The 25279-nt window shown below is 37.8% G+C and overlaps 1 protein-coding gene across 3 annotated transcripts in view; it reads right to left on the bottom strand.

Moving 5' to 3' along the window:
* Positions 1 to 776: 776 nt before the first annotated feature.
* The window catches only part of LOC140159159 (long-chain-fatty-acid--CoA ligase 1-like), an 80404-nt gene continuing 55901 nt past the window's right edge, over positions 777 to 25279 (bottom strand). For 2 of the 3 annotated variants that reach the window (XM_072182525.1, XM_072182526.1), the window contains exons 11-20: positions 23610 to 23687; positions 18751 to 18971; positions 12615 to 12669; positions 12012 to 12107; positions 10881 to 11045; positions 9853 to 9969; positions 8551 to 8694; positions 6215 to 6316; positions 5716 to 5787; positions 778 to 4019 (exon numbers count right to left, since the gene is read on the bottom strand). In XM_072182525.1, coding sequence (XP_072038626.1) covers positions 3882 to 4019; positions 5716 to 5787; positions 6215 to 6316; positions 8551 to 8694; positions 9853 to 9969; positions 10881 to 11045; positions 12012 to 12107; positions 12615 to 12669; positions 18751 to 18971; positions 23610 to 23687 — 1188 coding nt within the window. In that variant the 3' untranslated portion in view covers positions 778 to 3881. Of the gene's footprint in view, positions 4020 to 5715; positions 5788 to 6214; positions 6317 to 8550; positions 8695 to 9852; positions 9970 to 10880; positions 11046 to 12011; positions 12108 to 12614; positions 12670 to 18750; positions 18972 to 23428; positions 23507 to 23609; positions 23688 to 25279 lie in introns of all 3 variants that reach the window. The other variant, XM_072182527.1, reaches the window with a different exon arrangement.

Here is a 25279-nt window from a genome sequence, read left to right as displayed (position 1 = left end):
TTACAGGAAGTCACTATATGACCAAAGTCACCCAAGATGCCTTATAAAGAATGAAGCATCAATCAGGGACACATCCCTTTGCAGGTGCAGAACCCTCATCTGCCTGCATCTACATAATAACCGTCAAAGCCAGGATCAGCTCCCCCAGTTTTCCAAGCAAAATTTCAAGCTGGCTCAATTTTTTTTCCATGCGCAAACTAACCTAACATATCCTGGAAATGTCTATACAGGGGCTTGATGAACACACATTGTTACATGAATAACCAATTACACTAACGTGGCTTCCAAATTAATTTTAATTTTTATCAATTGTCAGGTTCAGGTGCACATTTTTTCTTACATATATACTTCAATTTAAAGCCTTAATGTATGATCTTTTTTCAGAATATACCTTTATTTTTTGGCATATTTGTAATACTTACACATGTTCCAACTTAAATCTATGAGCAAACTGTCAAATTCGCCCTATTTGTAGTAAAACGGGATGATTTTCTGTTGGTCCGACATATCATAATTTTTAGATTATGATAATATGTCGGAACGATTTCAAATCGTAGTCTCCTAACGAAGCCAGTTTGGTTGCGCTCCCTCCACATGTAACCAAACTAGCTGCGTAGGAGACTAACTCTGCGAGATATTTCGAGTGATAGAGGTGAACTTTATGATGTTGTTTCTTTGCAAATTCCCAATGTTTTACATGTCCAAATGTATTGGAAACTTTCATAATGATTGCATATAATCATTTTGGAAGAAAAAAAGAAAAATCTAAAAATGTAAAAAGATCGAACATCAAGGCTTTAAAGCTGAAACTACACCCAAGGAAAAACAAGTTGTGCACCTCTGGTCCAACAAAACCACTACTACATTCCCTATTCAAAACATTAACAAGTGAACACTCCAATTGCATTTTCAAGTACTGGTACTTCACCAAATTTAATACAACCATTTGTTTGTGTAAACATTCATATAACAATATATACACAAATATATAAAATAAAGGTCTTTTTCTTGATATTATAATCAAGAATACAACAAATATCTGCATCAAAACAAGACATATGATTCAAATATGGTATCACAATTCACTATGCTTGAAGTGATCTAGGGAACACTCATAGGGCTAAAACCTATACAATAAAGTGGCAAATTCTCCATTTTAATCAGAGAATTGGAGCAGGGGTATACTGGTGCCAACAAGCTGGGGGGCAAAATTTCCAAATTGCCCTGCCAACCTGCTACTAATATAACTTTACTGGGACAAATTGTGCAATATTCATAACATGAAAATTAGCCAAAATTAGGGCAATATTGTGACCTAAAACTGGGACAAAGGAAAATGCAGTGAAAACAGTGAACTGTCCTTTACTCTATTTACCCCCAAATTAGTTCCAAAATCACTTCAAGCCTAAAATGCTGTTTATCATTATCATTTTGGCACCTACACACTGACCTTTAACCTGTTAATGACACCCACATAGTTCCCAAATAACTATAAGTCTAAATGCTGCCCCCTCCATGCATGAGTTGCTACATCAGTACATATTTATTGAACATCCATGTTTATTAGTTGACGCTCACTTTTTGATATACAGCTCCCAACTTGGTAAAACTCATCCTTATTCAGAGTTGAACTTTGATCCTGCTTGGTTTTATAAAATAGAAAATCAACTCACAAGTTTGTAATAATGCAGAATAAGCATATGAAGAGTTTCATTGCAAAATGCAATAAATGCCATTTCTGACATTTTTTGTTAAGATCACCATCATACAGTACAAAATGGTGCTTTTAAAATGACACTTCAATTATTAAACTCCAAAGTATACTTTTTGAGATATGGTCAAAAGTATCACATTTTTTCTTATGTACTTTATATTTTAGCAGCTTAATTTGCATAAATCTCAAATTGGTTAAAAATGGGTATATCCCATTTTTCGATGAAACTCTTTATATCTTACATGTAGTCCTCCCAAGGAAAAATGCAGAATGTACTCCATTATTAGGCTATTCCAGTTGAAATCCATACACCCAATGGAAGACATGACCTTAATCTCCTATACAGGGGTGTAGATTTCAAATCGAGTCACCCATTCAAAATTCACGTTAAACCTGTGTGGAAGATTAAGGTCATGTCTTCCATACGGGGGTGTAATGGATTTCAACTGGAATAACCCATTTCCAGTAAGTGCTAATTTTGCAATTATGTGGCAAAATTGCGCAATTTCAAGTAATATTAGAAAGAGCACTACTATCAGTTCGCCTCTCTCAATTTTTACCATATTAGTACTGCTACTGAGGTAGTCCAATTCCAACCACCACCTTTTTGTACCTAAATACGATGCTACTGTTTACATGTGTTTACATTCTAATTATATCAATATTGACAAATCTAAAAATTCCCACTGGCAAAAATGAACCCTAAATTTACTGACCTACTTCCACTTTTTTCTTTTTTTTTAGTCCCTCTTTGTTTTTGTGCGACAGGAGATACTATTAGTACTGCATGACATAATTCATCATAATTGTTTACCTTCATTACATATTATCACTTACATTTTCGTATGTTTGTGCATTGGATTGGCTGGACTGGAAATGATAAAAGTGCACTAAACATGGGCACTTAACAGGCGTACCGTAGAAAAGTTCACATGGTGCGCTAATTGCAGGAGGGGCACTAATTAGGTTGATAAAGTACATCTTATGCCTTGCTGCAAACTAAATTCCTTTCAAAATCAGGTCACCGCAGAGGTTTTTACTTTTTTTTAAATATAAAATGAGGCACAAACTAAAAGACGAGCCATACTGGGTAATGAAATCACTGAGCTTCCTGCATAGACATTTTACTAATACCACTCAAAAAATAATAAATATCTGTAAAACGCTTTTGAAAATGGCAACATGAGGCATGTGCAACAATAGGCGAAGGCTTGGTCTTATTACAGTCACGACTTGATAGAGGGGCAAAGGCTTAGTTAAAATCCCTCGCTATCGTGTGCACATTCCTGGACAGCACATATGCAATTTCTAGTTTAGTTAACCCTTGGCGTGCGCTAATTAGCATCCATGATCTGGATCAAGACGTCATCATCTTTGCAATACATATTTATACAGTTGTGGTGTATGCAGATATATACTACACTTTGTCTGGATACATGAAGCATAGGTATACCTTATATATGGTTTATGGTACCCATCATGGAGCTATTCCACTTGAAATCCCCCCCCCCCCCCCATGGATGACATGACCTTAATCTCCCACACACAGGGGGATGTAGGTTTCAAATGGAATCACCCATTCAAGAAACCCTATTTGATATTCATACTCCCTGTGTGGAGGATTAAGATCATGTCTTCCATAAGGTGTATGGAAATCAACTGGAACAGCTGATTGTAAGTACTTCCAACTTATGACACACACAGCTCATGCTCCTATTTGCTGCATTTTTGTTAGTACTTTGATAATTAGTATTTAACCCCTATATTAGAGAGATTTAGCTACGTGTTTGGTACATGTATCTGTAGCAGCTTATCAATTTTTAACTTAACATGTTTTTAACTTGTTTAAATAAGCTAAGCTATATACTGTTATGTACTTCATTAGGAAGTCGGGTATCAGAGCTCTTAGTTTCCAACAGCAGTTTATCCTGGCAATGAACAAACAGCTTCTTTTTCCCATCTACACATTCACACACAAAACATGTAGCCAAATCTTGCTATTATTTCATGACACAGCCAGCTTGGGCTCCTATTTTCTGAACTTTCTTCTAAGATGATGACAAGCAAATGTTTGCTTGTTTCCAAGTGTCCAGGGAGATTCCAAGAGTACACACATTTACTCTAGGTCTGTCGTCAAGCTTCTTGCTAGTATGTGGAGCAAGGGGGGTTAATCCAATTTTGTGTACATGTCAGCCAATTGTGAAGCAAAGAACGTCTTGAGTGCTGGACGCTTGCCTTTGAATGTTGGCGTTAATAAACCGTTGTCAACACTGAACAGATCATCATATATATGGATGTCTCGGACCTGAAAAAAAAGAGAAAAAAATGTTTTATGTTACGAAAAATTAGCAACTAAAATAAATAAATAAATAAATGTTGGTATTTATACAATGCATTTCACATGGGTACATGTACCAAAGCGCTTAACATTTATTCGGCTGTCATAGAATATGTCAGCTACCATACAATGCCCAAGACATGCTGATACTTTTGGACAGCGCAAGTAGGGGAAAGCTCCTTGCCCAAGTGCACAGCACAATGGCACCGCTGGGGCTCAAACTCGCAATCCACCACTTAAAAGGCAGAGCCTGTACCGCTGCGCCAACGTGCCCCTTAAACTACATACCCCTGATAATGGAGCAAACTGGCTTCTAACATCCAACAAAAATGATCTTCTTCTCTTTGGAGACTGACTATCCAGGGCGTCAACTACTACAGAGTTCAGACAGTTTTGATTGGCTGCATACAGTATTATTACAAACTTTTTGGTTTATATTACTGATAATGTTACTTTTTAGAAGAAAAGGCTATGCAAGCCACATCGGGCATTGTCACCTGTCCACACTGAATGGAAGCACCCAAGTAGTAGAATTTTGTGGTATACATGCTTATCCTTTAGTTGATAAGAATTCTGCAATCTCATTGGTCAAACACCACTTAGATACCTCATTAATATATAGGCAAGTAATATTTCCCGTATTACCTGCATAGTCCACACGCGTCTGCGTAACATAACACGCCCGATATTCTAAGACTCACACACATACTTCACGCGCGGCATGGCTGCACTGTTAAAAAGGAAGAAACTGGCTACTTTTTAGTAAGATTATCAAACTAAATTCTTTGAGCAAAGTTTACCAAAAAGTCAGAAGGTAAAGTAAAATTCATGTTACTTTGTTCAGCTTCATGGAATACGGCACCAGACCGTAGATATTTTCCTGTATTTCGTGAACAAACAGGGGGTAACTAATAATCTCTTCAGGCCAATTTTGTACACATCTCTCTGGGACTGGCATTTAGTTGAATATTGATTGGGATAAGGCCCTTTTTCAAGAAATTCTTGGTCACAAAATGATGTACGGAAATTTCCATCAAATTGGTTTCAAAACAAAATCAATTCCGATCTTTTCAGATCCATTGATATCTGGTCAAAACTGGTTTGGACGAAAGAAATTTGGGTATCAATGGATCGGAAGACATCAGAATTGATCGTGTTCCGAAATCGAAAATAAACTCACAATGAAATTGATTGAAATTTCCATACATCATTTTGTGACCAAGAATTTTCTGAAAAAATGGCCTTATCTCACCCAACATTCTGCACTGTTACAAGGGGACCTTTCAGGCCAACTCACAGCATTGAGGAACACGGTGATGGTGGATAACACGTTTGTTCAGGCGGCGGATGACATGATCGAGCCGGCAACTTGTGAAACCGCCCGGCCGTATGGCATTTTCCAATATACTCAGTTAGTTTTGTGGGGTTCATTATCGAACCCCAACGGTTTTAGCTTGTATTTATATTATTTATCAACATAGGCCTATTTGTTTGTGATATTTCAAGCGTTTTAAAATTTCAAAATAATCCCATTCAATTACACGTTGACAATGAAAATTTACTGAATTTAGAGAATGCAATGCGGCCAACACCTGGTTTGTTTATATGTTTGTGCTAGTATCAAAAGATTTGTGTTTTACTTGAAGCTAACATTCCCTCTTACCAGTTCAAATCCTTTGAGCCCTCTCTTCTTTCCATGTTGTACAATCCTCTTAAGGATGGCATCTTTAACTTCCTGCATCATAAAAGAAATGAAGAAATATGTACATCACATAAGTAAATTTTACAGATTTGAAATTATAGATTTAGGAAACCAAATTCAGGTGGAAAACCTGTTTGCTGGCTTATGGCAAGGATAAGGGGCCCTTTTCACTTAACTTTACGAAGCTTGTAAGTCTCGAAAACATTTGAAACTTACGACAAGTCGTAAAGTCCATTTCACTTAACTTAATTACGAATGGTACCTTTCGTAAGTAATAGGGATTTACTACAGGGACCCTTCGTAAAGTTACGTCTAGTATTGGGTATTTGTAACTTTACAAACAGTTACTTGAGTTACGAAGGGTTAAAAGTTGAGTGAAATGGACCCAAGAGCTTATAACTAAGTTATTGGGTTTTTAGACTAATTGACCCTTCGTACCATTGGCCTGTAATCAACTTACCTTCTTTGCACAGAGTTGCTTGAAGTCCCCATCAAGCCCTTCTTTCTTGCCATACTTGACTAATTCTTCTTCATCAGGTACGATTACACCAATGATGCTTGCCTGCAATACACACAAGAATGAACAGTCAAGTAAGTATAACCCAACCACTATGGGACCAAGTATTGGCGGATTAAGGGAAAAACAGCAGCATCAGGGGTACTAAAAAATAGTTAAAAATCCAGAAAAACAGCATGAAATTGGGCAAAAATACCCTGAAACGGGCTGAAAATCAATAAAATTGCATAATTTTGGCCACAAAAAATCCGGAAAATCTGGAAAAATCCAGACAAATTACACCCCTGCAGCATATAACTCATGGTTTAATAACACTGAAAGATGGTATTTGAGTACTTTGTGCAACATAGATATATCCTTCTAAATGCTTCAAATCATGACAGTAAGGTGCCAAATCATTACAAATATATGTTTTCAAGATCACACAGCCAAAAAACACTGATTCCTATAAACGAGGTCAGGGCTGTACAGTGTGCAATGCAACATTGGGCAGTTCTATTTAAAATCCACACTACCCCTGTGGAAGATTTTGGAAATATCTTCCATAGAGGGAGTATGTTTTTCCAATGTAATTGATCAGGGTTAATCATTTTGAAACCCATACTCCCTCTGTATTATGACTTTACCTATATCGTACACAACTGGAGTGAGTATTTCAAATGGAAGTTACCCAATTGTCTATTGTATTCCAAACTCATACTCACATTGTGGAAGACTTTAGCTAAATCTTCCACAGGGGTAGTGTGGATTTTAAATGGAACAGCCCATTGCATTTTAAATATCAATTTACTGTCTATACTTTTAACATGTTGATGTTTAAACTATTTGTCATGGTTCATAGAAACAGAAAACAATTTTTAAAAACATTTTATGTTACTAACAAATTAGTAGTAAGGGAGGGTCTTCAAACAAGTATATTGTCAAAGTTCGGTTAAAAATAAGACGGTTATAAAATTACTATCACAAGTAAAAATTCCAAATTCAAGTGAGTATGAACACTGCAAAACTTCACTTAAGGGATCCAAAATGAGCGTTTATTATGTTTCGACAGTATTTTTTGTGGGACATGAGAGCACCTCAGACCTATCGAATTGCATTCTGAATACTGAAGCATGTCTTTCTGATATCAAATAATTTTCATTTTTTTAAATCACAATATAATACAAATTTTATGACAAATTATAAAAATTTGACATTTTTCGAATTTTTGATATATAACAGTCCTCGAAGTAAATTATATAAATCTAATGATATATTCTTAAAGTGTATGTAGCAGGGAGGAAATGCCGACGGTCAATTGAAAATTTTGACCTTTCATATTGAAGATATGGATTTTTTCCCAAAAGACCTAATTTTTTTTTGGTGTTTTGGGAAAAAATCCATATCTTCAATAATGAAAGGTCAAAATTTTCAATTGATCGTCGGCTTTTCATCCCACCTACATACACTTTAAGTATAAATCATCAGATTTATAAAGTTTACTTCAAGTACTGTTAAATATCAAAATATCAATTTTAATGATTTGCCATAAAATGTGTATTAAATTGCGAATTTCAAAAGTCAAAATTATTTGATATCAGAAGAACATTCTTCGTATTCAGAATGCAATTCGATATGTCTGATGTGCTCTAATGTCCCAAAATAAATACTGTCCAAACGTTCATACCCCAGCCCTTAAACCAATTTCAGTTTTTTTTTCATTGATCCCCTTGTGATCTGGCCATCCAACCAAATGTATACACTAAAGTTAATTTTTTATTTCTTCCATGGTCTGGGCTGTGCGTATCGCGTACACAATCGTAAACACACAGGCGATAAAAAATCGCGCTGATTGGCTAATCAACGGTCTTTCTCTTCCCATAGGTTGGGACATACAATGCATACTCTTTAACAGGCTCATCGCCAAGCAAGTAAGAGTGTATGCCCTACAAATTTCAATTGATGAGTCCTGGCTTTCTCAACAAGTGGTGCTGTCTCTGTCAGATTGTATAGATCTCTTTAGAGACTGACTATCCAGAGTAGCAAGATGTGCCAAAGGAGTTGATTTTATTTTCCATATCCTTAGAGATAACCTATGACTCACAGCCATATATAAAACTGTGACACAGGTTGTGTGAAACAGTTTAACCTTGGTGGAAATTGGGACAGTAGGACTTTTTCACAGGTGCTCTTTCATCAAGTGAGGATTATTAAAAATAATAATAATATCCTCAACCATGGCATTAGGAAGTAAAAATGTTAGTGAATTAAACAAATACCACATTCTGGCCATATCCTACCTTGAGACTTTCTCCATACACAAACGCCTGAGCAACCAGTGGTTCTTCACAGTAGAGGATCTCAATCTTCTCTGGTGCAACATACTCTCCCTGAGCTAACTTGAAGATGTGCTTCTTGCGATCAGTGATCTTTACACAACCATTCTGAAGAGGAAAGAATAAAATGTTAGCCATGTATCGTGTGACCAGCTCAGTGGGTCAGTTGTCTGATGAGGTTTGGTAGTACAAGAGCTCAGGAATAATCTCCCAAAATCATATCTGTAATGTACCATCTGCAAAGTTCCCACAAATTTATTTCTGAACTTGTTGATTTCAACTATTGCATAACTAAGAACATTAAAGGTAACTATTGTATAACTAAGAACATTAAAGGTGCATGACCCAATTAACAGCCTCAACCACCCCCACACTTTGTTGCATCAAAATGCAGAAGGTCAAAGCAGCCAAAAGCACACTTGCAGCAAGTACCACCCATATTTTAAACTTTTATTATTATGTCATTTCATTTTTACCATGATTTCTAATCCTGAAAGTTGTTTTTAATACATGTTTTTTTTACAAAGATTTGCATAAAATAACCCTAACCCTAAAACCTAACCTTCATCTTATTATAAAAGATTTCTTTTAAACAAACCAAACTTTCACTCACTATTGATGGTTTTGCCTACCATGGATGGTAGGCCATCTGATTGTTGTAGATCCTTACTTGGATCCGGTTGGACATATCCGGACAGGAGAGGGTGTAATTATCAGCCAGGAGGATCTACAACCATCATTCTGATGATGCCTACCGACCATGATCGGCAAAACCATCAATAGTCAGTTAAAGTTTGGTTTTGTTTAAAATCTTTTATGTTTACCAACAAACCTGATGAATATATTAGTAGTAGTTCTATCATCTTGATTAAGCTACTGCCAAACTGTATGTCTTAACCCTAACCCTACCCATGTTTTTTTTTTGCTATTGGAAGGGAAAGAAGAAATGAAAAAGGAGAGAAGGTGAAGAAAAAAGTCACTTGGCACCCCCGGTATTTGAGCCTGGGACCCTCGCATGCCATGCAGAAGATCCCCAGCATGTAGCCACACAGGTGACGTTGGCCCAGCCAACGATTCCCTGGGTGTATATGACTTGGGCTGATTGCGTCATCAAGTCCCGTGGAATGCATGCACGCAGAGTGGTTTTAGAGTGGTTTTAAAAGTGAGCTTTAGTGAGACCTAGTTGGGTTAGGGTTAAGGAGTAGAACACCATACATACATACAAAGAACACCAATAACAAGACTTATCAAACACAATCAACTTACTGGAAGCCATACACCAATATCGCCTGTATGTAACCAGCCATCTTCATCAATTGCTTCTTTAGTCTTCTCCTCATTCTTATGGTATCCAGAAAATACATTAGGACCCTTCACACAGATCTGAAAAGAGACCACATATTATGAATGAATAGTTATCAGATTATGAATAAAGTTTGTGTTATAATAATAAAGAAATTGTTACTTCATTTTTTTTATCAACTGTGAATTTATTGTCTATTACTAGTGATAGGTCTTAGATCGTGATGTAATACGATGGGTTGGAACATTCTACACCATAAACAAGGTGCACTGAGTAATATATCAATATCATCATCCCTCTGTCTCACTACTTAACTCATTCTGATATGACTTTGATTCTTTGACTCGCTGTGTGCCTCAATCTCACTATCTCTCCCTGAGGTTACAGCTCGATACATGTAGTCCGAAGGGTCAGAAGTCCAAAAACTCAATAACATAGTTTTAATCCTAATCCTAACACTTAACTTCCCCCTAAGCCTAATCTATAACCTAGGACCTAATTCTATTCCTAACCCTAACCATATCTCTGACTGGCTCTAATCTTAACTGTGACCTTTACCTTAGTCTAAACCCATCCTTGACACTAAACCTAACCCTAATCCTAGCCCTAAATGCCATAAACCCTAACTTTACCCTTTTAGGGCTTGACCCTTGGATCAATAGGCTGTTTCTGACTCTCTCTCCCATATCAGATCATATAAAGCATGTCCATTACTCAAAAAGCTTTCATGAGCTCAAAAGACTTATCTAGTACCTGCTGCTGGAAATTTTGCCAACCCACTCACTTCCCTCTTCCTTCCTCCTTCCCTCTTTCTTTCTCCTCCTCTTTCTCTCTACCCCTCGCTCTCTATCTTTCTCTCTCTCTTCCACTCATGCACATGTCACCTTACTAAAGAGTTTTAGCAGCTTTACACAATGCCCCACCAGAAATATTGCACGGTACTCCACTGACTCTGCACTGAAACTGATAAACCCTAGATAGCAATACTTACCTCACCCTGGTCATCTTTAGCAAAGTAATTCATTTCTGGTACATCACAAAGTTTCATGATATTACAAGGTATTGGTGGTCCTACGTGTCCCTGAGGCAGGTTATCCCCTGCTAGTGTTACGGAGCAAGCTGCTGTACACTCAGTCTGACCATAACCTTCTTGGATCTATCAAGAATATTGAGAAAACAAATAATCCCTTATTACAAACAATTTGTTGACAAAATAAGATAATCACACACAGGTTAAGTGCATTGGAGCGAAAGTTTCTGCTTGTGATGAAACACCACTCATAAAAACTACATTCAGCAAACTGTTGGATACTTTCTGATCATTATAAAATACCACAAAACCTCAATGGTTCCATTGGAGCGTTTTGGAGTACAGAAGCAGGCGGAGAAGCATTAACATTATATAGATGAGTTGACCTCAATATTTATCAACAAAGGCAAGGGACTGGTATATCAAAATGCTTGAGCGAACTGCATACAACCACTACACTGTTCAATAGCCTTATTGTGATTTGGGGGGAGTTATAAAAGCACAAGCCCTGGACAAAATATGATGCACACACATATTGCCAGGCAAGGAACAATGGGAATTGGGATGATGCACATGCATACTGCAAGGCAATGACGTCAGCAGTCACCTCAACTATATTTATAGACTTTAGGGGTTACACCTATTTTTTTATCACTTTGTTCGTAGATTGGATCATTTCAACAACAGAGTCTCACTGCCCAGATTTCTTGTAATTGATAGTTAAAGTTTAGGTATGACCTTCCTAAAAAGCCTCAAATTTACGGACAGAAAATTTACAAGTAGTCAATCTATCTTGCTTACAGGGAACAAGCCAAGAGTTTGATGACGTCTTTTAAACGAAACAACTTTCGTTAGGAAGCTAATGATTGCTTCACTCCCTCCCTGACAGGCAAGTTTGAAATGTTGAAAATTCAAACTCGAAAGTTCAACTTTGACCGATAATTTAACTTGTTTTTTTAAACCATAATCAAACTTTTTGACCCCTCCTTTTTGACCGAACGAAAGGACTTTTATTAACAGAATGTCATCAAACTTTTGGCTTGTTTCCAAAGTAGTATCAATATATCAAAACTTTAGAAATATAGAACTTACATTACAACCAATGACAACCCTCCAGAAGAGCAGTACCTCAGCAGAGATAGGAGCACTGCCAATCACCATCCACTGCACTCTTCCTCCAAGCAAAGCCTGTAGAAATATATACACAGTATACTTGGTATTAGTTCATCTACTTACGGGGAAACAACGTTGGCCAGTCCAACTTTGGACAAAGTCTGTGGTTAAGTTGTAACATTATATCTACCACATAGCAAGAAATCTCATAGCACAACTTGGTGTCGATATTCGCCAGCGAAGTGGTTACAAAACTCCCTAGTAACTGGATCACACACCTTTTGGAATTGATAGTACATGCCATAGACTTTGTGTTGCGATCATTTTGATCATGGTTCAGGACTCAAAAGCGTGTTCCAGTTAACATAGGGATAATCGGATTACACGTAACACTTCACTGGCGAATATTAGCAAGGCTACGACTCGTAAGTTATAACCTCAGAAGTTCCTCGGCATATCAACAGGGAAGTAGCGCCCACCAATCAAATGCAACTTTGAATTTTTTAGAGTTCACATACAAAATAAATTCAGTTACCTGTTATGAATAAGTAAAACTATGTGAGTGAAAGAAAGTACACATACCTGAATCTTCTTGAACACTATTTTATCCCAAATTGAATCGGTCCTGCAAATACCACTGTGTATAAAAACGAAAGAAAAAACATAACTGTTCTACTGTAAGAAGTAGCATATATTAGATTTCACATTCTGGACTACTTCACATATTAACGTAGGGGTTACTATTATGAGCAATATGATAATATATGTGCCACAGCTGCATATCCACTCTTGCTCTTTCAATTTTACATTTGGCACAACAAATGTATCCAATTAATACAGAAAGATTTATATAACTCATACAAAGATTCTTGTCTTTGATTGGTCAATTGTGACCCGGCAGCACAAATGAGCCGTAAATTCCCTAAATTGTATTCTGCGTTACGGTGTAAAATGTGTACGAAGGTCGATTCATCGGTAACTTAAGCTGGCCCGACATCTGTCTCATTTTGATAGTCAAAAACTAATCAATAATCCTATTGTTGAAGTGGATAATAAGCTTCTACCTTAGATGGCTATAGAACTTTTAATAGCTCTGGTCTTTGTTTGCTTTTGCTAAATCCTGTTCAAGTGGTGGGTTACCAGGCATTGTATTTTGTAACTTTCTTAAACCTCGTTGACTTGGGGATGATTTGAAATGACCGCCAATTATGACTGTTTGATATTTATTGCCAGCAATGTGGAAAAAGAGACGCATGTAAAAACATAAAAAGCTATAATTTTGTTGAAGGAGCAAAGTTTAACAAACCATAACCCCGCTTCTGGATATCGTTTGAAGTCAAATGATATACCATTTTAAGTTTATGATGTTTATTTTTAAACACGAAATAAAACAAAATTGACTGGGGAGGAATTTACGGCTCATTCGCCGTGTGAACGGTCACAATTACTATTGATTATTTTTGCTATTTTTAGAAGAGGTCGATTGCACACCGCGCGAGTGCAACGCAGCTACCATAGCAACACTGACAAACGCAAGTATGTAGCGCTCGCGATGACCACCTCAACTCACCAATAATGGGTGTGTGTCGCTTCTAAAATAAACATAGTTTAGATTTTTTTAATTTATTTTATTTTCCTAGTGATTTACAAAATGAAGTGGAAGAAAAGGAATTTATATATGAGTTATATAAAACAAATAATGAATGTTTTATTCATTCAATGGAAAGAATATTTTCATTTGGTGAAATAAGGACGGTTCTATTCAACAAGGCTTTTGGATAAGTCCATATTTCACCTCATGAAAATATTCTTCCCATTGTACTCATAAGCATTAAATATTTGTATAATAATTTTTAAGAGCAACATTGGCAGTCCTAATATGCTAAAATGGTGTATCTTCCATCCATTTACATCACTAGTAATTTGCTTCCTTTTGCCATGACTGAGGGACTTTAATTTTTCTTGATTGGAAAAAGGCTGTAAGAGAAAAAAAAACAATGTTACTGTTTTTTGCCAAAGGCTAGTCTACTGTATGATACTTACTATTGCAAAATAAAGTATCTTCCTCTTATGCTGGTTTCATACTTTCTGTCGCTTGCCGCTGAGCAGCGTGACGCTTCATCATGCCGCTTGTATTTTTCTGCGAGCGGAGTGTTAGTCAAGCAGCAAACTAAATTCCGTGGCCTTTTTTTGAAGACAATGTGCCATCTATCCTAACATGTTGTTTGGGTCCCAAGTAACATATTTATACATGTTTACAAAAATCCAGATGCAGCAGATGGCGGCCATCTTGTTTTTCAAAATGGCGCCATTTTTTCAATAATTTTCCAATATATTTCAAACTGACTCTTCCCATTGTGAATTTATTGATACAATAGCAATTGTTTTAGTCCTAGGATATTATTTATGACATGTGTGCACTAATATTGACGATTTTGATGTTCAAAATGGCCGCCAAAAATTCAAAATGGCCGCCAAATTCAACTTATTTCCTCTATACATACAATGAGCATTATAAAATATTAGTTTAAGCAAGTAACATGTTAATTAATATACCAACACATACACAAACTCCATACTACACTGCAAATACACACCACACCACCCCACACACCCACACCCACATTCCAATGCTTACCTATAATTCACTCTCTATGATAACATTTTATTTTAAAATAGTTCCTGAATTTAAAATCTGTAACTTCCACCTTAAATGTCTTCATGCCTCCTCATCTGGATATGATAATAATAATTATGTTCCCGCTAAGTTTGATGTACCGGGGCCAGCCCATACTCATACCCGAACCCGTAATCCTAATCTTTACCCCGATCACCCCTAACTTGATACCTAACTCATAACCCTGTAGGCCTACCCTGCTAAATGTACATCGTACTCTGATATCTATACCCAATAACATGTATCCCGTACTAGTACCCGAATGTCCTACCCTTATACCCTCCTCGGTTCACATAACCCTATATTCTTGTACCCCTAACCCCATCCCTGACCACTACCCATCCCTGGGGCCCCTAGATCCATCCAAGGGACCCCTTAACACAACACCGGAACCCATAATCCACTGCCCAGTAGCACATAACCTGATATGTTCTGGCTAAATTTGATGTACTCGGACCAGCCCATAACCACATCCTTGGCACCCTAACCATATCCTTAGTACCCTAAGTCTCTTACTCCAGTACCCTTACACAGTCCTCGGTACCCCTAACACCATCCCTGGGACTCCTAACGTCAAACCTGGAAACCCGGAACTCCATCCCCAGTACCCCTAACCCTATTCCCGGGACACCTAACGCCAACTATGGGACCTTTAACTCCATTCCTAGAACCTCTAGTCTAATCCCATCTTTGGTACCGGTAACCCCACATCCGGTACCCCTACCAAATGCCCAGTACCCTTAACCCCTTTCCTGGTACCCATTTCCGCAACGCGGGGACCCCTAACTCCATCTCCATTACGCCTTACCTTATTCCCTGGGACCTCTAACACCAACTTTGGGACTTTTAAACTCCGTTCCTGGAACCTGGAACTCTCGCAAGACCCATACAGACCTGCCAACTTTCCCTAATGTTGAGGGACCGTCCCTCAATTGGGGTTTTCCAAAGTGAAAAAGAGGGACAGTCCTGCTTTCTGAAAATGGCAAATTTAAATGTAAGAGCAGCAGAAAATGATGCAAATTTCAGTTTAAAATTTTGCTATAGCATTCTTTTTAGTCTATTGTGATAAATTTAGACCTGCAAAACCTTCCCTGAATTCTGAAAGTATTGTACACCTCAAGTCTTTTAATTTGTCGGTACCTGGTTTGTGTACATGTACAAAGTTTTGGCCTCAATGTCTCTCTTTCTTACTGCGCTAGGTTGGCAGGTCTGCCCACAACCCGTCCCTGGGATCCTAATCCCACCTTTGATACATGCAACCTCACAACCTGTTTACCCTTAACCAATGCCCGGCACCCCTTACTCTGTTCTTGGTACCCATTTAATGGGCTACCCCAACCCTGGGACCCCTAATTCTATCACCATTACCCCTTACCCTATTCCCTGGAACCTCTAACACCAACTATGGGACTTTTAACTCTATTCCTGGAACCCGTAACTCCGTCCCCGAGACCCATGACCCATCCCTGGGATCCTAATCCCATCTTTGGCTCCTGTAACCCCACATCTGGTTCCCCATATTCAATGCCTTACACCCCTTACCCTGTTCCTGGTACTCATATCCCTAACCCTTGGCCTCCATCCCCATTACCCTATTCCCAGGGACCTCTAACACAAACTATGTGACCTTTAACTCAATTCATGGAACACCAAACTCCGTCCCTGAGACCCGGCCATGAACATCCCTGGGACCCTTATACCATCTTCGGAACTTGTTAGCCCACATCTTGTTCACCATACCCAATGCCCAGTACCCCTTACTCAGTTCCTGGTACCCATTTCTTCAACCCTGGTACCCCTAACTCAGTCCCCAGTCACCCATATCCTATCCCTTGGACCTCAAACACGCGTCATGATCATGCAACCTCTAACCCCATTCCTGGACCCATGACCGGTCATCTCTGAAACCCCTAGCCCCTTCACCGGGACCCATAACCCGTTACCCTGTCCTCAGTACCCCTAGCCCTCCCTCAGTGCACCTAACGCTGTCCCCGGTACCCATTATCCAAACCCTGGGACCCTTTACTCCATCCCAGTACCCCTCACCCTATCCAATATTTTTCAAATTGACCCTTCCCATTGTGAATTTATTGGTACAGTAGGCATTGTTTTAGGTGTCCTAACACCGACCATGGGACTCTCCCCATTCCTTGAACCCCTAACCTCATCCCCCGAACCCCTAACCCTGTTCTTGGTACCCCAAACCCCATTGCTGACACCCCTAATGTCACCCCTAGAACCTAGCACCTTCACCTGGATTCATAAGCTGTTGTCCCTGGGACCTCCGGTACCCTTTACTAGTACTCTTTTATACCCCATCCCTGGTATCCCTAACTCCATCCCTAGAAACCATTAAAATTCCATCCCCGGGACCCATAAACCATTTCTGGGACCACTCGGTACCTTTTACCCTGTTCTCAATACCCCTCAATACCTCTCAATGTCTGGCCAATGTAGTCCTTCAAGAATGACTCTCGGCTTGAGAAGTTTAAAACTATACTAGTACTGTGACTAGTATTGAAGCCGAACAACGAGGCCGAAGGCCGAGGTTTGCCTCAATACTAGTCACAGTACTAGTATAGTTTTAAACTTCTCAAGCCGAGAGTCATTCTTGAAGGACTAGGCCAATGCCATGTCCTGGGGGTCTTCCTGTTTGAAGATGTTGAAGATGTTCAGCGATTTTGGTATATCGATGGGTGGGTTTTCAGTGGAGACCAGTGCAACCAACTGGGCACATTTGGGCAAAATTGTCCTTAAATGGTTCAAATTTTTTTGAAGAACCACATACCCCCTGCTGCCATGTGCTTATGGATTAGTAATACAGCCTGTAGCCCAAACTAGCACCACCAACTGTTCTTGTATAAAGGATACCCGTATGAGCCAAGAAAACGTTATTGATACATTTTCTGTGGCACTTTAAAATAATATACAAAATATTCGGGGTGTAAAGGTGTGGGGTGTGCATTAAGTATGGGATTTGTGTGTGTTATTATTTTAATATTCATGTCACGTGTCCAATCTCATATGTTACCAGGCTTGTAGGCTTATTGTATGTTTGAAGGAAATAAATTGATTTCGGTAGCCATTTTGAATTTTTGGCAGCCATTTTGAATTTGTAAATCATTAATATTGGTGCTACTACATGCCAACATGACAAAACTACTATAACAAGCCTAAAACAATCACTACTGTGCCAATAAAATCACATTGGGAAGGGGCAGTTTGACAAATATTGGAAATATTTTGCCAAAATGGGCGCCATTTTAAAAAACAAGATGGCCGCCTTTTGCTGCATCTGGATTTTTGTAAACATGTATAAATATGTTACTTGGGACCCAAACAACATGCTAGGATATGTGGCACATTGTCTTCATTAAAAGGCCACGGGCCTTAAAAACTGGGTAGTTTGCTGCCCGACTATGTAGCGGCAGCAGCATGACTAATGTTGCCACTCTGCACCGCTCCAAAATGTGTTCTCATACGTCAGAGCGGAACTGCTCCAAGTTGACTTGAATTCAACTCCTAGCAATGCTGCCGCTTGGGCAAAGCGGTGGAGTGATCGATATATCAGCTTGCCACTGGTCACTGCTAGCATTTCTGGTGCGACTGCGCAGCAAAGCAAAATCATCGTCAGAGCGGCAAAGCGGTAAGCGACAGGAAAGTATAAAAACCAGCATTATTGTTTACATCCTTTTATCTTGTGAGAGCATTAAAAAACAATAACCTCAACCATGGCAAAACAAAGTGTTAGTGATGTTAAGGTCCGTTCATAATACCACAGCATTTGCGATGCGTTGATTTGCGATGCCGATATATCGATTACTTTTGCCGCAACTCAACGCAACTCGTCGCATTTCCAAGTTAAAATGTATTAAACTTTATTGCGATATCGCAATGCAGTATTTTGCAGTACGATGCAGTGCGACAACGCAGCACATCGCAAAGCAACGCATCGCAAATGCGGTGGTAGTATGAACGAACTTTTAGTGATGTACATATAAGATACACCCTTTTTACCATATTAGGGCAGGCTGAGCTTACCGCAAGACTTCGGCTTTCTTCTTATTGTAGGCAAAGTTAAAGAGTGCCTTCTTAACACCGCCAGAACTGTTGACACCAGACATAACCTTGTCATAAATCCTGTTCATAAGACGTGGTACACATGGGAACACAGTTGGTTGCAATGCTTGCAAGTCATCGGTAAGTAGCTTCACGTCTCCTTGGAAATATCCCATACGACCTCCAACGCTCAACACTTCAAACTGTTTCAAGGAATGGGGGAGGCAATAGAAGTGTAACTTTTAGAAATCTGTAAATTGGGACAATTTTTGAGCCAAAATCAATTATTCTATTAAAAATTTTGCTGTAAACATTTGACAAGTGAAACTATCAGTTGTGATGTTCCAAAGTCAAGGCTAACAACGCATATATGGCGCACAAGTTCAGTCATAAATTTCCACTCGATAACAGCAGATCGCTTCAGCAGCCAATCAGAAACAGCGCAGTAAATGCACAATGTACATTAAAACACTCTCGTCAAAAGTTCACAGGAAAAGATTATATCATGCATAAGTTGCACAAGGTAGACCAATGGCAATCACAGCATGGTTAAAACTCAAAACAGTCAAAATGTAAAAAGAAAATTAAATAATGAACATTTTCATGCATTCGAGTGGCAAGCTTGTTTTTTAAACAAAAGAACTAATGAAATACGAATCATTGTAAAAGAAGCTTTATTATTCTGAAAAAACCTTGGCACCCATTTCAAAATTATTAAATGATTAAGTATGTTCTGCCTTGAAAATGGCTAATTTCTGATTTTAAACATAATTGTGCTGTATTACTAGATGACAAGATTTGGAGATTATTAACACCACTTTAGGCAATATACAATATGTGACATGATCTGCTCCATGGGGGCCATAGGAGGCATTTTTGAAAATTGAGTTAGTTACTATAATCATTACCTTAAAGAAATATTAGGCTATCATACTGTAAACACCAAGGGTCTAGCATACTTTGTTCTAAAGTTATGTGTATTTTCTTATGTATTTTATTGTTTTTTATTTCATATTTTTGCCTTGATCTCAATTTTAAATTTGCCACCTGTTGCCCCCATGGACCAGATCATGTCATATATATAAATATATATATTGCAAATATTATCTAATATATTTTGCTGTTAATTACAAATATGATAAATCATGTCATATAATCTAATGAGCTATCTAGAAGAGTTCTCAACAGTGGAAATTTGGTTACATTTGTTTCATGCCACAAAATTCTGATATACCAAACTATCTCATAAAATGGCCAAATAAATGCATTGTACAGAGTATATTATATGATTTTTAAACTCTTGTTTATTTCTTTTACAAAAATACTGTAAGCAACTTAAGATAAATTATGCAATAAAAAAATGAAACAAAGGAACGAAATGGTCATCATGCCTGAATGATGAACAAATGAAATAATTCAAGCAAAAGCACAGCTACTAAACTAGAAACATCTGATTCAAGCAAAAGCACATATATTAAACTAGAAACACCTGTAACAAATATGAGAAATCCCTTTTTTCCTGCACACTTACCTTGTTCAGGAAAGGGGATGAACAGATGGTGTGATAGTATGCAGACAACACCTTATAGCATTGTTTGATTGCCCAACATAGAATTAACAGGAATACAATACAGTTAACAATAAGGTCCTTTTGCACTTGCTGATGCAAACATGTTTATTGCATGGAGAACCAAACCATGCCATGGTCATGTGACGCTACATGGCTTGCTCAATGAATGAGGTACAAATACCTCATGACACGATTCAATTAGCCAAATTCACTTCTGTATTAATGCATTAGATGTACTACATCAGCAAAACGTGCAAATGAACTTTGATATAGGTTAAACATGCGATGCAAAACACATTTCTTACACACACATCAAAACTAAAGTATGTTCAAGAGCTTGTAAAGATTTTTTTTAATCCAATTCGGAACATGCAACAATTGCTTTTCTCTCTCTCTCTCACTCAAGCAGAATACAGTCACAGCAAATTATCAAAATTTATCATAACTCCATCAAAAAATAAATGCCAAGTAATCTGAATAATGTACTTGATGATTTATCTTTTTTTATGTATTGTTCATAGAAATTATGAATCAACATTTCGACTGTTCAGTGCCAGAAGAAGGTAAGTGCAATAGCTGCCCTGTGAACATTTGGCAATTTACACACAGTATATTGTACTAATCTACACATGGCAGCTATTGCACTTACCCACTTCTGGCACTGAGCAGTTAAAATACAACGTGACACAATCCCAAGGACTGACAGGTTTAACATTGAGAAAGCCCTCTCTGCAATAGCTGCCCTATAAACATTTGACAATTTCTGCATTACATAATATTGTACACATAAACTGCTCACATAAAGAAAATCCGCAATCATGTAAACCGTCCTACACCAAAACCTGATCTTGTTATGAAAATTTGATTGATACGGTTGTGTGCAGAATCTTGTTAGCTCCAATTTGATACCAAATTTGCTACCAAACACTCAAAAGTGACAAAGACTGATACAGTTTATGGCATTTGGTGCATTTTCAAAAGTTGCAAATCAAAACGATACACACGGTCGAAATTGCTTAGCGTGGCTATATGTGGTCAAGCTTACTTGCCCACGATGAACCCATGTCGACTATCCCAAGTGCGCGCTTTATTCGATTGTTAATTTAAAACGCATGGATTGCTACAGTGTTTTACTGATGAATACTAGGGCATGATGCGATAGATATGACCTAACGGCTGTTTCGGGCTATGTCAATGGTCGTGCTGTGTATCAAATTGGAGCTTACAAGATTCTGCACACGACTTTATCAATCAAATTGTCATAACAAGATCAGATTTTGGTGTAGGACGGGTTGCATAAGTGCGGACTTTCTTTATTTGAGCAGTTTATGTACAATTTTGACACCTGCCAGCTATTGCAGATAGGGTCTTCATGAAACAACCCCATAATTTACATGAATTTGCAGGCAATCTCTCAAAACCTATGATACATTGGATTGTAAAACTTGGTATGAATCAAGGTGTTAGCCACAGACCCGTCCACCCGTCTTTAGACGGGTGATCTCAAAAGTAGACAGGTGGAAAATTTCTCAACCTGTTTTATGGACGGGCAGTTTGGGCCTGAAAAAATGCATAACGCATCCAATAAAAATCCTGAATTAGGTAAATATATAATATCCTTTAAAAAGTCCTACATCCATGTTATTGGTTTGATATAGCCAGAAGAATAAACCAGTTGTTATGGTCCAAATGGGGCAGGAGAAAGTCAATTGTTGTAAATGCTTTCACATGTTTGAGATATTACAGCAAACAATGCCATAACCATGATATGGCTAGAACACATACAGAATCAATATAAACAGTAATCTGTTGGTTTGACATTGGTAACCATGTTGCTTTTTACAGCTAAGGTTTTCATACAATGCATGACTTAAACCTGCCTCTGATTTCCATACAATGAATGACTTAAACCTATCTTTGATTTAGTCAAAGAACATAACAATTATGAATATTCAAACAATTATTTGATGATGGAGAATGACTTTGAACTCATTAAATGGGCAAAGAAACAATGCTACGTATTAAAGAATGATACCTGATTTTGTCTTCTGGTCCTATACTACACTGTGTTTTTTCCACACTGTTTCATAAGTTCATGTAAGCTATTCCATTACTCCTGGTATTGACTTGTTTTGGAACAGCAATCTATGGGTGGTTCTCACTTTTTGTATTTACAGCCAATATCAGTTTCAAAATCTGTACCTAAATCTACCAACGTTAAAGTGGTACTACACCCCTTGATAAATTTGGTTACTAATTTTGCATTTTCTCAAAAAATAAGTACACACTAGTAACAAAAGTTATGTATATTATAGGGCAAGGAATCAATTACTTCACTGAAATTTCAGTGATTCAAGACAAGTGGTTCATTATATATGTTAAGAAATGAGGTACATTCTATCGGTACCTCTTTTCTTATCATAAATAACGTACCACTTGTCTTTAGTCACTGAAATTCCAGTGTAGTAACTGGATTCCTTGCCTCTAAAACTTTGTTTGTTACCAGTGTGTTATTATTTTTTGATAAAAATGTAAAATTAGTCACAAATTTATCAAGGGGTGTAGTACTACCTTAAGACCAATTAAATATTGAAATGTAATGTTCAGAAACATGATAAATGGTTATTGTGCGTAACTGTTTACTAGTACTTACTACATAAAAAAGAATGAAGTTGAAATTGAAATTGAGTGATTTTGAATTTTGAATCAAAGATTGGTCAAGTTTGATTAAACTATTGTGTCAGAAATAATCCAATACAAACTAGTATCGACCTGTCACTACTGGCACTAACTGGAACCAAAAATATCAAAGATTTTTGCCAAGTGCTGGGAACAACCTCCACCTTCTGACAGGTAGCGTAGGGTACCGTTTAATCCACCACTCTAGCCGATTGAAACTTGTTGTTCCACTATCTTTATACAGTATAACACAAAAGTATGTACAATCAGGTATCATCCCTATAGTACAAGGTGACAAAACAATGCATTCACAAAGCCTTCACAAAGCCTTCACAATGCATTCACAATGCCTTCACAATGCATTCACATGCATTCACAATGCCTGAAACAAAAACTCGCATTCCGCCTTACCTGCATACACCTCTCAAATACATGAGCCAATGGAAGATACGACGCATGTACATCCTTTATAGAGATATTAAGTGCCGGCTAGGGCAAACAATTGGGGAAAACAATACCACACAAAGTGTCAATTACTATATCATTATTACTGTGCAAGTAGCTAATATAGCTGCACACATACAACACATACCTGCACGTTTCTCTCAAACACATGGGCGAGTGGGAGATATGAAATGTGAGTATCCGCTGGAGTGAATTCATGGGTATCCTTTAAATGATGCAGATAATATAAAAAATAACATGGTTAACTTTGTCTTAACTACGTATCAATACCTGTACATTCCTTTCGAATGCATGAGCTAGAGGCAGATAGGAAACATGAGTATCCTTTGTTGTTAGTGGGTAAATTTCCTTCAGAATAGAAAAAGAAACCAGCACCATAAACCACGCATTAGCTGTAGGTTAAATTTCCTCAGCACCTCCAGATATGAGGTATTCTGGTTGAAATCCATACACCCCCTATAGAAGACATGACCTTAATCTTCCACACAGGGGGTGTGAATTAAAATGGAGTCACCCATACAGGTAACCCCATTCGAAATTCACACTCCCTGTTTGCAGGGTCTTAGCTCGGATTTGACAAGTGCCCCTCATTTTCACCAAAACTGCCTGTCTAAATTTGACCCTGTAAACATAAAACAGAATAATGTCCCTTCTGGAGTTTCAGTCACTTCAAATAGCTATTGCCTTGATTTTTTAATCTGGTCTTATTTTGAGTTCACAAAACTTATTCATGCATTGTTTCTAGACTTTAGCAAATGTCACAGGCATTAATTTTGCATGTCCCATGAACAAACTGACCATCCAAAATAACAGGTGGATGGGTGGTTAGCTAACACCCTGTCTGTGTGAAAGACTAAGGTCATGTCTTCCACAACCAATGTATGGATTATAACTGGAATAGCCAATTATTCCTGTACAGAAAATAAAACTGAAATAAAAAAATGGTTAAGCAATCTGGGGATATCCTGTACTACTTCTTTCACAGTGCTAGTAGATAGCCACCTAATTTCGCTGGTGATGGATACAGCTCCATACAGCACTACTTTCTTCACAGTGCTGGTAGACAGCCAGACTAGTTTTGCTAGCGGCTGATGCTCCACCAAACACATACCTGCATGCATCTCTCAAAGCAATGGGCAAGCGGAAGATATGAAAGATGCGTATCCTCCGCCACAAAGTCATGAATTTCCTTCAAATGATACAGACAATAATACAAAAAATAATGTGGTCACCCTAAATACGTATTTATACCTGCCATCAAGTTTTTCCTGAATACTAATCTGAAGCCAAAGTATCTTTATTTTTATCCTGACTCTTTCCAAAAGTCCCAAGTTTTGAGATATTTTCTCAAAATATCAATAGTTATCTCAAGAATCGCTGAACCAATACTAGGCTTGTTTGTACTCATTTTAAATCATTTTTCATGCTCATTCCAAATGTGGTCATGGAAAGTTACAATTATGAAATTTTTGCATTTTGAATATTTTTTAAACTTGTCTTCTGCCAAAGTCAAACTATCTTCCAACTATAATCCTGACTCATTGGTCCTAATCTAACATTATATATTTCATACAGAGCAGCAGCAGCACTGGTACTCAAAATCTTGCCTGTCACAACAAAAATTAAAACGCCTTAAAAAGCTGGAAAAGTTTGCTCTTTACTTGGGTGCACACAGTGAGCAGAGCTAAAGCTTGGAATCAGACCTTGCTATGTCCACTTTGTATGCTACAAATTTCACAATTTGGCATGTACTTCGATATAGTTTCTGAAACCTAAGTGTCAATGTCTTTAAAATGA

The sequence above is a fragment of the Amphiura filiformis genome, chromosome 8 (assembly GCF_039555335.1).
Source record: "Amphiura filiformis chromosome 8, Afil_fr2py, whole genome shotgun sequence".
Taxonomy (NCBI): domain Eukaryota; kingdom Metazoa; phylum Echinodermata; class Ophiuroidea; order Amphilepidida; family Amphiuridae; genus Amphiura; species Amphiura filiformis.
This window is presented reverse-complemented; position numbering and strand designations above follow the sequence as displayed.